The sequence below is a fragment of the Epinephelus moara genome, chromosome 4 (genome assembly GCF_006386435.1).
Source record: "Epinephelus moara isolate mb chromosome 4, YSFRI_EMoa_1.0, whole genome shotgun sequence".
In the NCBI taxonomy this organism is placed as follows: domain Eukaryota; kingdom Metazoa; phylum Chordata; class Actinopteri; order Perciformes; family Serranidae; genus Epinephelus; species Epinephelus moara.
In genome coordinates this window covers 35356934-35370678 of record NC_065509.1, presented here as the reverse complement: position 1 = coordinate 35370678, position 13745 = coordinate 35356934, and the positions used below count along the sequence as shown (strand labels likewise).

The window sequence follows — 13745 nt, the reverse complement described above, 5'->3', positions numbered from 1 at the left end:
ACCTTTTATATCGGACACCTGGTCAATATTTCATACTGCATCCTATCCCTCTGCAAGGTTCTTGACATGTTTATGTTTCCGATTGTAAGCTCAGTGTCCTCTCCAAGCCAAGCCTTTGTCAGTAATGTCTGATTCAATTTAACTGATTTAATCTAAACCAATCAAACTGCCAGAGAACAGTAGATGCAAAACATTAACCGTAATCTGATTTCTGTTTTAGGAGTTCAAGATTCCCATCAGGAGAAGATCATAACAGTGTCTGGAGAGGGAATGGTCCACAGCCCAGACTTCCCAAACACTTATCCCAGGAGCACTGTGTTGGTCTGGAGACTAGTGGCGACCACTAACATGAGAATCCAGCTCACCTTTGATGAGAAGTTTGGTCTGGAGGACCCTGAAGACGGAATATGCAAGTAAGAACATCGGCAGGAGACTGTCTCAGTATAAATACAAGCAGATAAAAATGCAGTTTTTTAGTCATTAAGGAAGGACATATTTTCTCTATTACCTGTAGTGCCAATCTAAATTCACTGGTGTGAGTTGCAGAAGGTTGGAGCTATCTGTAGAGATGTCTGCCTTCTCTCCAGTATAATGGAACTAGAGGCACAGCAATATCTCTTTCCAGGATCATGACCCAGTTACTCAAGATAATCCACAGAGCTTGTTGTGAGCAGTTCCAATTAGGACCTACTTTCTTTCCTCTGAGCTACACCCACCAACTGTATCACTGCACAGAAGGAACCGTGCATCTACTCATAAACGAGAGGCTCGTGCTCATGACAGCACTAGATGTTAACATTAATTGCGTCTTCCTCAATTAAGCTGTAACGTTAGCTAGCCAGTGGTGCTAGGTGAGCTAACAGTAGATACACGCGTCCTTCTGTGTAGTGATACGGTTGGCAGGTGTAGTTTGGTAGAAAGAAAATAGTTCCTATATGAAACTGCTCACAACAAGGTCTTTGGATTATCCAGGCCCCCACAAACGCCGCTAAGCCTTGCAGCCAAATTTTACCAGTGGCCACTGGCAGTATTGCAGTGAAAAAATACTATGCAGCCCAAAAAGCATTTTCCCCAAAGGCTACCATTATAAAAGACAGGTCTTTAAAACTGTTGTCAGGACACCTAGAACTGCAAACAAGGTCATTTTTGACTCAATCTTGATCATTTTTGATCCACAGAGGTTTTATATTTGTGAAATTTTTTCTCAAGTCGAGAAAAGCGTTCTAAATATCAGAAGCAACTCCACTGGACTGAATAGGCACCATCTTGCCACCCAGTATAAAGGTATTCTTGAAATCTTTGGGTTTATCTTGAGCATGTTTTTTTAATGCTTTGAGCACCACAAATAGTGGACTTGGACAGTCGTCTTTCCAGGCTGCTGCAGCCAAGGACTGGAACGACCTGCAAAAAAAGTTAAAGCTGGAAAACTTCATTCCCAAGTCAATTTTCAAGGGCACGCTTTTGGACATTCTCACTGAAACATGCAGCTGCTCTTGACCCAGTAGTATTTCTTTCTGGAACTTCTGTCTGTCGGCTGCCTTCTGTTTGCTCATTGTATGCTTCTTCTTCCTGCTGCTATTGTTATTGCTCTGCCAGTCTGTCTTGCTATTTGTTGTTTGTTTGTTTGTATGTTTGTTGTTTGTTGCATTGCTTGTTTTGTTTTTTGCTGATGTTGCATTGTCCGTCCTGCTGCATGTGTGCGCTATTTTTGTTGTTGCTATGCTGCGTGATGCTGCTCTCTGTTAGCCACTTTATGCTCTTTGTCTTTTATGTGGTGCACGTTGTATGTGTTGCTGTTTCTTTTATCTTTTGATACCCTTCTAATCCCTGTCCCCTTCAAGAGGCTCTTGCCTTTTGCCAGGCTGCCATTGTAAATAAGAATTTGTTCTTAATGACTTGCCTGGTTAAATAAAGGTTAAATAAAAATAAAAAATAAAATAAAACCACAAGATGAGTGCCATCCAGTTCCATTATATTTGAGAGAAGGCAGACATCTGTATGGCCAATATCTCCAATACTTGACAACTTACAGCAAAACAATCTAGACTGGTAAATAGCACTAAAGGTAAAAGGAAAAATACGTATTTTAAATTTGGGGGTGAACTGCCCCTTTAATTTTGAGAGAAAATGGCCTGCTGGTCATTTTATCTGTGTTGCTCTATGCTAACATCCTGATTTATAGCTGTAGCCTTGTCAGTGGTTTTTGATGTACATCTGGGAATTGGACCCAAAAAAAGTCATCTTTATATTTGTGACAACGCATTTCTGAGTATTATAATGCATCACGTTACTTTGTAAGGTGATTCTGTTCTGTGTTTGTGCCTCTCCTCCAACTCCTGGTTGTCTTTCTGGGCCAATGTATTCTGTGCTAAAGCATTAGCATGCAACAAAAATAGTGGGACACATGAATCATTTTCCTGTCAGGGTCCTCCACAATGATTTGAAAAATGGTTATTCTTGAAATGGTTTATAAATTTCGTTTCAAAAGAAAAGAAAAAGTAGCTTTTATTGTCCAAATAAAAATGTTCTCTGTTACACTTGATGAAAAGCATCATCTCCTGCAGCACAGTTTCTCATTAAATTTTCCTCTGCTTGGCCAGCTGTCATCAGACGGGGGGCTTCCCCAGTTGGCATGCCAGATACGTGTTGGTCCGGGGTAAAGACGTGTCCTGCCTGTGTCGTCGTCCATCTTTAAAGATTTAGAGTCAGAGTGTGGCCATTTGTGAAATTGCCTTTGGTCTGCTGTGGCAGCTCGTGAATATTGAGAACCCAGCAGCGGAGTGATTTGTTTCCAGGACACCATGATGACGTGGCTCAGACCGGCATATTTTACACGATGTAGTCAATATTTTTAGCCGTTCATGTGATTGTTTGAAATATATGCACCACACCCTCTGACTGGCAACACATAAACACAAACACACACATATACATACAGCACATCCCTTTCTTTATTAAGAGGCCCACTTTCAATTACTGCCTGGGTTTGATTCTGTTGCCATTCAATTTAAACAGGGATCCTAAGCCACAACAATTGATTTACCCTCGGTGCATTTTACTCAGTGCCCCTCTGTCAATATATCACAACTGACTGGTTAGCATGGAGGAGCCCAATCACTGGAGAAGAGCTGGGGGAGGGTGACCTCGCTAGTCATTCCTGGAGAGCCCCCTAATGGATGACAAGGGGAATGACAGTTAAAGGTTTATACTGGCAGCATTAGATGAGCATGTATCTTCTGAGAAGTCAGCTTTACATATCAGGAAATTAAAAGAAGATGTAAATCAGTGTGCTTCTGTTCCAGTGATGGCTCCATTCAGCTTCACAGATCAGGCCGCAGCTGAATTCATTTTCTATAATGTGCTGCTGTTCCGGATTCACGCTTCTGTTTGACATTATACTTCCTGTCTTTATTGAAAAAAAAAAAACAGTATGTGAGTGCAGGTAATTCGAGCCCCCTCAGCACACCTCTGTGCACATTGACGAATGAGGTTAGTGTTTCTGTTGAAACCCCGTGAGGGAAAGTTCCACAGTGGGGCAGGGTGCAGATTGACAACTTTTGTGTCGTCCTGCCTGTGCAAGACTGCACTCGCCGTCTTCCTCAGGGAGAGGGGCGAGAGACAATAACAACATCCTTTTCCAGGGTCATGCAAGTCATCGCCACGTCTACCGCTCCAGCTCTCACATTTTTCACTCCTTCCCCCAGACTGAGGCCCAACAGGTTTTGATCCGATCCCAAGATACACACTCTTGGCAGGGTTGGCAGACGGATGAATGCAGCGTGCAATCACAAGCAGAAACAGACACACATTCGCATGTCTATGTGCTTGTCTTTGCTCTTACCCTTTTTCCCTTCGTTCTCCCTCAAACACACAGACTCCTCTGTCCCACATACACACACACTCACATAACACAAGCCTCTGGCCTAGTCTGCATATCTATTTTATCTTTCATGTGTGTTTAAAAATTTATTCACAAAATCTCCCCTCAGAACCTCATTCCGCTGTCACGGCAAAAAAAAAAAATTCAGGCACAATGTTATTGATACACTACTCTTACACTTGTGTCACTGCACAATGTGATGCAAATAAACAAGACTCGTAATCTCCCGTCCAGTGATTCACAGCGATGGCAGGGGATAAAACAAACAACAGTGGGAGATGTGTTCGGCTTTGGTAGCGAGCCTGGAGCGAGAAGCCTTCGCTAAGATGAGAGGGAGGCTGTGTAGTCGAGATGCTCATCTGCTATTCTGTTTGTCTGTGGCACGATGAAAAGCATTCTTACCAAATCCACTGGAGGAGAGGCATATTGGAGAGGGATTGGTCTTGCTGCTGGTTGGCATGGCAGCGGAGTCGTGCTTGACGGCTCACAGACAGGACTGTTCTCAGGAAGGCATTTATGCGCTCTGTCTAAAAGGAGAGGGCTGAGAAACAGTGTTTGTGTTGCTAATCTGCATCATGACAGTGGTAGATATTGTATCTATTAATAATGTACAAGGGGAAAACTATGTAGGGGAAAGCTTTGTGAATATTAAACACAGTTTCCATACAGTGTGCAGGAAGGTAATCCTATCTGGTAGTGGGCTACTGTACATAAGATTCCTTTGTTGTCCTGATCCCGTTCACCGTGACTGTACGTTCAGTTCGGTATGTATGTCAGTGCATTTGTAAATCTGAGAAACCGCTGTTCGACATGGTGATTCTGAACACATGGCGATGTGTAATGATCAGGGCGTCCTGCATTATTGATGAGCCATCTGTCAAAGCTCCGGAGCTGTCTGAGGGCTGATTTTTAGAGAGGAAAGCTTCTCTCTTCACTGACCTCCATCCAAAAAGGGAGAGAGAAGCTAAACTGATATTTCATCCCTTTCCAAAACCATTACATGCCAGTCTGGTTGCAGTTATGTAAATGAATGTTTTACAGTTTATGCAGTCTCATATTTGTGCATTTAAAGTCTGGGTAAAGCAAAATCAGTCATTTCTTTCTAAATACATTATACATGTCAGAAAATACTTAGTGAAAATGTAAAAAGACTGTGACCTATACAGTGCTGCACTGTGGAGCTCGACTGTTTTGTTCAGGGTTATTTGGTTTGGCCTAAAATTATGGCACGATGACACACTGGAACTATCCTTATCATAACCGCCTCCTCTACTACATCAATACTAACCTAACACAGCATCAGTGTCGTGTGTATTAATCCCTGAGGGAAAATAAAAAATTTTCACTCTGTTGTCATATACGCAAAGGCCTGAAATGCACACACATGCACAAACAGGACCTATACATGCATCAAATGGAGAGATGTCAGAGCGAGGCGGCTGCCTTGGACTGGTGCCCTGAGCATTTGGAGGTTCAGTGCCTTGCCCAAAGGCACCTTGGCAGTGCCCAGGAGGAAAACTGGCACCTCTAGACAGGGACCATCCAGACAGGGACTTGAACTGGGAACCCTCTGGTTCCCAACCCGAGTCCATATGGGCAAAGCAACTGCCGCCCCCAAGCAATATATCGGCTACCCAGCCCAGCAGTTACTGCTCACTGCTCTGAGCGTGGGCTTTATGCTAACAAGAGGCTGTCGCTGTGCGGTGGCTCATTCATTGGCACAGGGAGTAGGCAGGCCCCCAGTAAAGTATTAGCCTGAGTGTCAGACTGAAGCTCCCAGAACCTTCAGTCTGACATCGCCTCCACTGAAGGCGATTTACAAGGGGGAGGGAATTTGATTTTTCCCTAACCAATCAGTAGAGATCAACGACTCACCCAGAATCTGACGTCATTAGTATCCATGCCTCGGGGGTGCCGAAAACAAGTGAGCATTGCCCGTTTAAAATGTCTCCGTCATCATGCACGCCCAGCTGCATCGCTTCCTTAATTTGGTCCTCCATTAACCCGAGTAGTGGCGAAATACTTCGATAGCATCGTTAATGTGGTCTGTAGGATCTGTAGCGATCGCCATTGTTGCTATCCTCACCAGTTACCCACCGGCGTACAGCTTGACATCAGCGTGGCGCTGATTGGCTAATCGCTAGACCCCCCGCGTTCATTGGTCCGTCCATCGTTTGGACGAGATAAATCGCAAATTCATTGAAGTATGCCAGACCAGAGATGCAAGCCTACTCAGTTGAGTGGGCGGGGTCTATGGTCTGGAACCAGGCTAGTAAAGTAACTCAGCCTTGCAGCAAATTTTCCCAGTGGCCACTCATGGTACTACAGTGAAAAAAAATCCCCTGCAGCCCAAAAAGCATTTTCCCCATAGGTCACCATTATAAAAGAGGCATCTGTAAAACTATTGACAGGACACCTCAAACTGCAAACAAGATTAGAATTTTTGAGCCATGGTGGTTTTATATTTGTAAAACTTTCCTCAAGCTGAGAAAATTGATGTCATCACAATGTACAGTCTATGAACCTAGCAGGAACTCAAAGGCAGGACCATCAGGACAAACACTTCTGCGCATATTCAGGAGGTCACATACTATGGAAGTAAACCCGGAAGCTAGAAAACTTTGTTGGCCTATGCACCAGGCAAGCAACTCCATTGGGGGCAACAGTAGCTCAGTCCGTGGGGACTTGGGATGGAAACTGGAGGGTTGCCGGCACAGGAACCCAAGCAGACTGGTAGCTGGAGCTCATCTCCTGGTCACCACTGAGGTGGTAACCTGACCCAACCTGTCCACAGGCAGCCCCCTCACTCTGATATCTCTCCATTTATTATGCATGTATAAGTCCTGTTTGTGCATGTGTGTGTATTTCAGGCCAGAGTGAATTAAATTTCCCTCGGGGATTAATAACGTATTAAAGTATATCTTCTTGTTCTCTTCTTCTTCTTGGAATAGACATCATTTATGGGAGTGGATGTGCCATGATGTGCAATGTTAGCTGTTAGCTGCTGAACGAGAGGCTGTCACTGTGCAGCAGCTCGTTCTCCAGCTAAGGGTGTGTGTGCTTTGTGCTACTTTGAGAGCTGCTAACGACAGTCTGTTGCTTCACAGCGGCTCCTTCATCGTTTCAGCGTCTTCAGTGTTTTAGAGCAGAGAATACTGGTTAATTTTCCACAGTTTGAAACCGTATTTTATGCACTTGGCAACATTTTTAATCATTAAAATTTGGCTGGGTGGTTAGAGACATATTTTCTGTGTTATGACAGACTCATAACATATTTATTTTTGCCGTACCTGCACTATATTATTTTGCAAAAGAAACACTTTCAGTTTAACCTTTCCCAATTCCTACGTTTGTTTGTGCAGATAACAAACTTCCTGTATAACTTTCCAAATCAAAGGCAGCGGAGTCAGTAAATTTATCGACCCCCTCCCCTTCAGTTTATTTAACATCACAGAAAACCCATTTTTAGTCGTACTCATGTCCCTCCGTGTTGTTTTATTGAAACCAGCTTGAACTGAATCTGTCAAGCCTGTGCAAAATGTAAACAATGTCCTTGAAATCCAAATATCCGAATTGGCAGCCCTGAATGAGAGGTTAGCGTGCCTGTTGACGCAAATGGCAAAGTGATTAATCCCAGACTGTGAAGAGTCAGTGAAACAAGGCTGTATTGAATGCAGTGCAGCCACTGGTCACACACACACACACACACACACACACACACACACACACAGGTATAAATAATAAAGGCTTGAACTCCTGAACTGCGTGTCTTAAGTGCTGAGGTTGGTCGATGTTAGCCTTGGCACACCAGTGGAGTCTGGAGTACGGCCATATGCTTCTGCACTTCACAATGTTTACTGGTATTATGGGTTGGCAGGGTGGCCGGTGAGGAGAGAGACTGTCATGTAATTACAGGGTCGCAAAGTTGGATCCCCACAACAAGCAAAATGGGGCTTTTATTTATATTTTTCCTCAATTGACATTTATCGTCATTTTGAAATTCGTGACACTAAATCCTTGAAACCTGTTAAACCCATCTTGTTTAAACTAAATATTATTTTAAAACTGCATGTGATTTTCTCAGATACAATGTTTGATTTCGAACCACCAGTTGCTTCTGCAGTTTTCAGTGACTGTTATGTTTATAGCCAGAAAAATACTGTATAATTTAAACTCTGTTGCAGTCCAATTACATGGGTTATTCATGTCGGTATCGAAGAGTTGCTGCCAGGGAAAACAGAAATACTAGTCTGAATACTCAACATAATAGTCTTAATAGTCTACATAAAAGCACATTATTGCAGAATTAATACCCTCTTACAGCTGCAGTTTTTGTGCATATTGATATTCAAACATAAGGAGAATATCCAGCACAAAACAGCAGTCATGTAAATTTGATGATTTACAAACTAAGTGTTGAAACAACTGAGAATATGTTTTGGAGTCCAAGTGAAGCAGGCCTGCAGCTCTCCCGCAGTCAACATACAGAACAACACAGTGTAATGAGCCCAAGGTTTAATTAAAAACTATATTTCAATGACATGGAGCAGCAGTGTTAGAGGCCTGTCAAAAGGCAACATCAGCAGCCATAACTGCTACACAGTGAGAACAGCTGCTCATGCTGCGCCATCAACCAACCTGAGAGTTGTCCTCAATACACAGGCAATATCCATTCATTTAATTCAGGCAGTAAATAACAGATACAGATCTCATCTCTCACAGCTCAGGTATTGTAACTTTTTTTTAATTAGGTTAAACCTTTATTTCCCTGGGTAACTTTATTGATATTAACAATCTCGCCTTCTGAAGGTCAAGGCAGAGCTCAGGAGACAGCGACATGACAAACATTACAGCTTACACCAAACAAAAGGGAAATTAAGGTCAATTAATGCCTCACACACACACACACACACACTAGAAAACTTTGAAAATGCTTTGGAAATACTTTTAAAAGACTAAAGTCTGACACCATCTCATATCATCAGACAATGTGTGTTTTCAGTTTTAAGATTTTGCAAAGGCCGGGGATCTTGAAGGGTCATTATTTGCCAACCCAGTCTCCTCCGAGGTCGCTGAAATCTGACACTTGGGCAGTGACTTGTGGCATCAAACACAGACGAAAAAAGCCATCCTTTAATGTCAGCATGATACGTGGCCAGTTGCTGTTATAGTTTAATAGCACCCGGAGACGTCAAGGGGAAATATAGCGGGACAAATATGAAAGTTAAGGCAGCAAAAGACGGTAGTTGCGTAAGATTCTAAAGCCAAACCCTGTTATTTTTTCCTAAACCCAACATGTGCTTTTGTTGCCTAAACCCAACCACATGCATTAGTTGTTGAAGAAAAAAAATGTCAATGTGTTGTACTGACATAGTGCTTTTATTTTGAAAGAGACTGTATGTAAACGTTAAATTTCCCGTGAAAACAGAAGTGTATTTTGAAAGAAGACAATGCATGTAACAGGCAGAACTTGACACAGCGTCCCAGAATGTCAACAACCAACGCACCCAGCGTACCTTGCACGCCATATGTTGACGTGGAAAGTCCATGACCAAAAGTCGATATGTGACGAGGTCAGAGTGAGAATGTGTTGATTAAGATTATTTTCCAATTCTGCTCCTGATGGAAAATATTACGCCAAAATCCCTTATATTTTTTTTTTTAAGATAGTTTTTTGGCCATTTTGCCTTTAATGGACAGGACAGGTAAGTGTGAAGGGGGGAGAGAGAGAGGGGATGACATGCAGCAAGGGGCCACAAGCTGGATTTGAACCCGGGCCGCTGCGGCAACAGCCTTGTACATGGGGCACCTGCTCTACCCACTAAGCCACCAACGCCCCGAAAATCCCTTATATTTTAACAATCACATACATGTCTGCAAAACCACGTAACTGTAGGAACATGAGATAAAAAGCATCATTTGTCAACCACCTTTATGACCACCTGACACAAAACGATCGAGATCATAGGTCAGAGTCTCAACATGTCATTCCAACAGATTCTGCAAATTTGTTTGTGATGGTGAAATCAACTTGAAAAGCTGTTTGGTGCATGCATGCTTAGAGATTTCATCTGAAAGCTCAAGAAAAGCCAGATTTTGCTTGAAGTTGTAGTAAAACTTTGACAGAAGTCAATTCATGATAATTAAACTAATAACTAACTAATAATTAACTTCCCAGAGTGATAACTAGTGATGTTTCAGAGACTAAATTAATCGCTTAATGCACTTGTTCTGTCTCACTCTAACAGGTACGACTTTGTGGAGATAGAGGATCTGACTGAGAACTCCATCCTGGGTCGCTGGTGTGGGTCACAGTCGGCACCAGCCAGTCACACTTCCAAAGGCAGTCAGATCAGGATCCGCTTCATCTCTGATGAGTACTTCCCCTCTGAGCCAGGATTCTGCATCCACTACTCCCTTCTTCCTGTGGTATGTACAGTGTCAATAGTTGGTTGGTTGGTTGGTTGGATGGATGGATGGATGGATGGATGGATGGATGGATGGATGGATGGATGGAAGGATGGAAGGACTTCTTGTATATATTCTGACTGACTCTTTGGACCCTAAATCGACGCCCAGAAAGGAGCAGCTCAAACTGTGAGTGTTATGGATGTGAGGCATCTGCAATTATATGTTTAGCCTTTCTACATACAGCATTGTCAAATATATTGCTGAGTTGTGTTATGCTGCCTCATTTATGGGGCCTCACAAAAGAGATAATGACACACACTCTGCTTTTACAAGCAAAGACCTCAGTTTTCCCTGTCGACATGGCAGCACTTAAACTGAGTTTCTGAAAATCTTCACCCTGAATGCAGATCTGGAAAATGTTAGTTTTTAGTGACCTTAAACACAGTTTGCATGTGGACAAAAGGCCAAAACACATTAAAAAAAAACTACTTTTGCAAAAAATACCCATGTCTGTGTGGACTAGGCCTGAAAATGTGCACTGTGAGTTGTTGAGTGCTTAGCTTCCAAAGCATTTCTCTGCCTCTGTCTCCAACTTCAGGGAGTTCACATGCCAGTAAGCAATACCGCTCCATGCAAGCTCAATTAAAATAATTTTCTTGTTGCATAACATGGTGTCTTAATTTGCAATCATCCATTTCTGCTTATGTGTGGCTGAGGTTTTAAGCATCGTTGGGGAGAAATTATGTTTAAGCACTTAAGAACATCTGGCACCTGTATTATTATTTATTTCAGTTATGATAATACACACAAGCCAGGGCAGCTCACACACAGACAGAAACAAAATGTCCACAATCTCCGCAACACCTGAGTTTTCCTTCAAGGATTAAAATGGGATTTTCTGTAATGGACCCTGGAATTGTCGATTTAAAACGTCAGACAGCACTCAACAAATCAACATGTATTTACTTCAAACGGTTTCAAACTGTAATTTTCTCGTTTTCTAGCGCAGTATTATATCTGTTTTTAAATAATCAAACCGTTATGTTCTATATTACCATTCTATATATAAAACCATATGTCTTTAGATCCAGTCTGACAGAAGAGGTGTCACAATGTCACTGATGGTGTTGCTCGAGACTGAGATGGAGAAAATAAGTGGCTTCACATTCACAAAGAGGTCCTCTGACCCTCGGGGGGATTCATTCAAGCCCCTGAAATGAAAGTAGGAATTAAGAGATAGAAGTGCTTTTTGTGTGGAAAATAGTCACGCTGCCGTCTGTCTGTTTCATTTTCTCTTGGCGGTTTATCATCACACACACAGTGGTGCAAAAGTAATATCCCTTTTATGTGTTTTTACAGTACCCCACTTCACAAAGATACCCATGTTATCTTACTCTATACTTAGGTCTGAAATATATTTCTGGCAACAAGACAGCCTGTCCTCCTTTCTGCTCTTTGCTGTTGTTTCTTTTGTCTTTACCCATAATCACTAGTTCAGTGTCCAGCTAATCTTGGTTTCCATTCACCTTTTACTCGACTTTTGGCAGATAAATATTCAATTTAAATTTAAAGTGCATGCAAAGCAGAAGCTGAAAGTCATTCATTGCATCACCAGCTTTGCTAAAGACCAGTGAACAAGAACAAGTGCCCAAGACATAAGCAACAACTGCAGCCCTAAAGTTCACCAGTGTGTTAATGTATTATAGTAAAAAGATATGAGAAATACCAATGTTGGTCAGAGCATAATGTGCGAACTAAAAGTGAATGACAAACAGAGACACTCTAATCAGCTTCTTTCTTCTTTTCATGACCTCCCCACTTGACTTCAAATCAGACTGAATCTCCATTTTATTTAGCCTCACATGTTATCTGCTTTCTTTTTGGGGTGAAGGGGGTTATTTAGTTCTGTTTTGCCCAAACCAATCAGTCCAGAGTGATGTATCCCTCCTGCTGATTTCATTTTCAGTTAACACAGACGTTGCAGTAGCAGTTGTTCGGGGCATATAGAAAAATGCCATTTCAGAATGTTCTTTCTGTAAGTCGATTTACAACAAGTTGTTCAGCTGCATCAGATCCTTCCATACTTTTTGCCAATTTTGTGGCTATTGTGTCACTGTGTTTCAATGATATAGTCAAGCTCTGATTGATCATTTGGCTTTGAAACCACGGGAACCATTGCTTGAGATCAGACAGAATTGTCAACTTGTTACACTCCGTTTCCATCTTCAGTCTGACATTGTCTCCACCATACCTGATTTCCAGGGTGTGAATCTAATGCCATTTTAAGTCCATACTTATGCATAGTCATGCTAACATACTTGTTATTCTGGGAGTGGAGTGAAGTTAATCAGACTACGATGTCAGGTGATATTGAGAAGACATCATGATATAAAACACCCTTAATAGCAGTGTCTATCTTGTCTACAGTGCTCGCCATTGCGGTTATTACTCCTCAATTATTCTGGCCAGGCCTCCCAGTAACACACTTCAGCCTTGCTTCCAATTTTTCCCAGTGGCAACTTGCTGTATTGCAGCGGGAAAAAAAACAACAACAAAAAAAAACCCAGACCACCATTGTAAAACGTCTGTAAATCATGACTCTTTTTATCCATGGACGTTTTATATTTGCAAAACTTTACTTGGCGAGAAAAGCTTTTTAAAAACCTGTGATGTCATCACAATGTAGTGGAGCTTGTACAGCGCTGCACAGTAATTCGCCATCCCCAGTCATTTCAAGGAGAGGACGGCTGCAGAGGGGAGGCAGTTTCAAACACTGCAGTAGGGGTATTAAATTGTTGCGGCCCACGTGAACACGCACAGATTTTACTCTGCCACGCATAGATCACCGTGTTTAACTTATGGTGGTTGCTGCCTGGCTTTGGCCGATCAAATAGTGGGCATTGCAGAGGCAGAAAGAAGACAAGATAGAGGAGCTGTTGAAGTTATGGTGAAAGCAACTTAAAAGAACAATGTGAGGAAAAACTGGGCCAAACAAAATTTAAGATGACTGGTAAATTGTCGAAACATGTAGAAATCAATCGGCAAATTCAGTGATTTCCGTCATCTTCCCACAGTTTGTACCCAACAAGCTAGCTTGCACTTCTGCCTGTGTTTACCGAAACACCTGCCTGTCATCGCAGCTGTGGATTATAGTGGCACCAGCTGCTTTTAAAAACACTTTCCTTTTAAGGAGAACGCTCTTGCAGGTAGGCAGTTGCTAGGGTTGTTGGGTCAACGACTCACATGTGACCTCAGCAACTCTGTAAGGGTTCACAACCACGCAGGGTTTAAAGCCTGTGACTCCACACCAGTCAGTTAGAACTGCAGAAGCCTCTTCAAGAAACTCAAGCAAGCCCAGCTGCCTATGATACAACACTTAGGATTACCGTGACCTGGATGACTGACAACCTTCACCAACATGTTGTTAGGGTGGTTACTGCATAGCAATGTTAAA

At 42.4% G+C, this 13745-nt stretch overlaps 1 protein-coding gene across 2 annotated transcripts in view; it reads left to right on the top strand.

The window, feature by feature from the left end:
* The window catches only part of pdgfc (platelet derived growth factor c), a 76215-nt gene that overhangs the window by 46955 nt on the left and 15515 nt on the right, over positions 1-13745 (top strand). For both annotated transcript variants that reach the window (XM_050042198.1, XM_050042197.1), the window contains exons 2-3: positions 221-413; positions 10129-10309. In XM_050042198.1, the coding sequence (XP_049898155.1) occupies positions 221-413; positions 10129-10309 (374 nt within the window). The remainder of the gene's footprint in view (positions 1-220; positions 414-10128; positions 10310-13745) is intronic.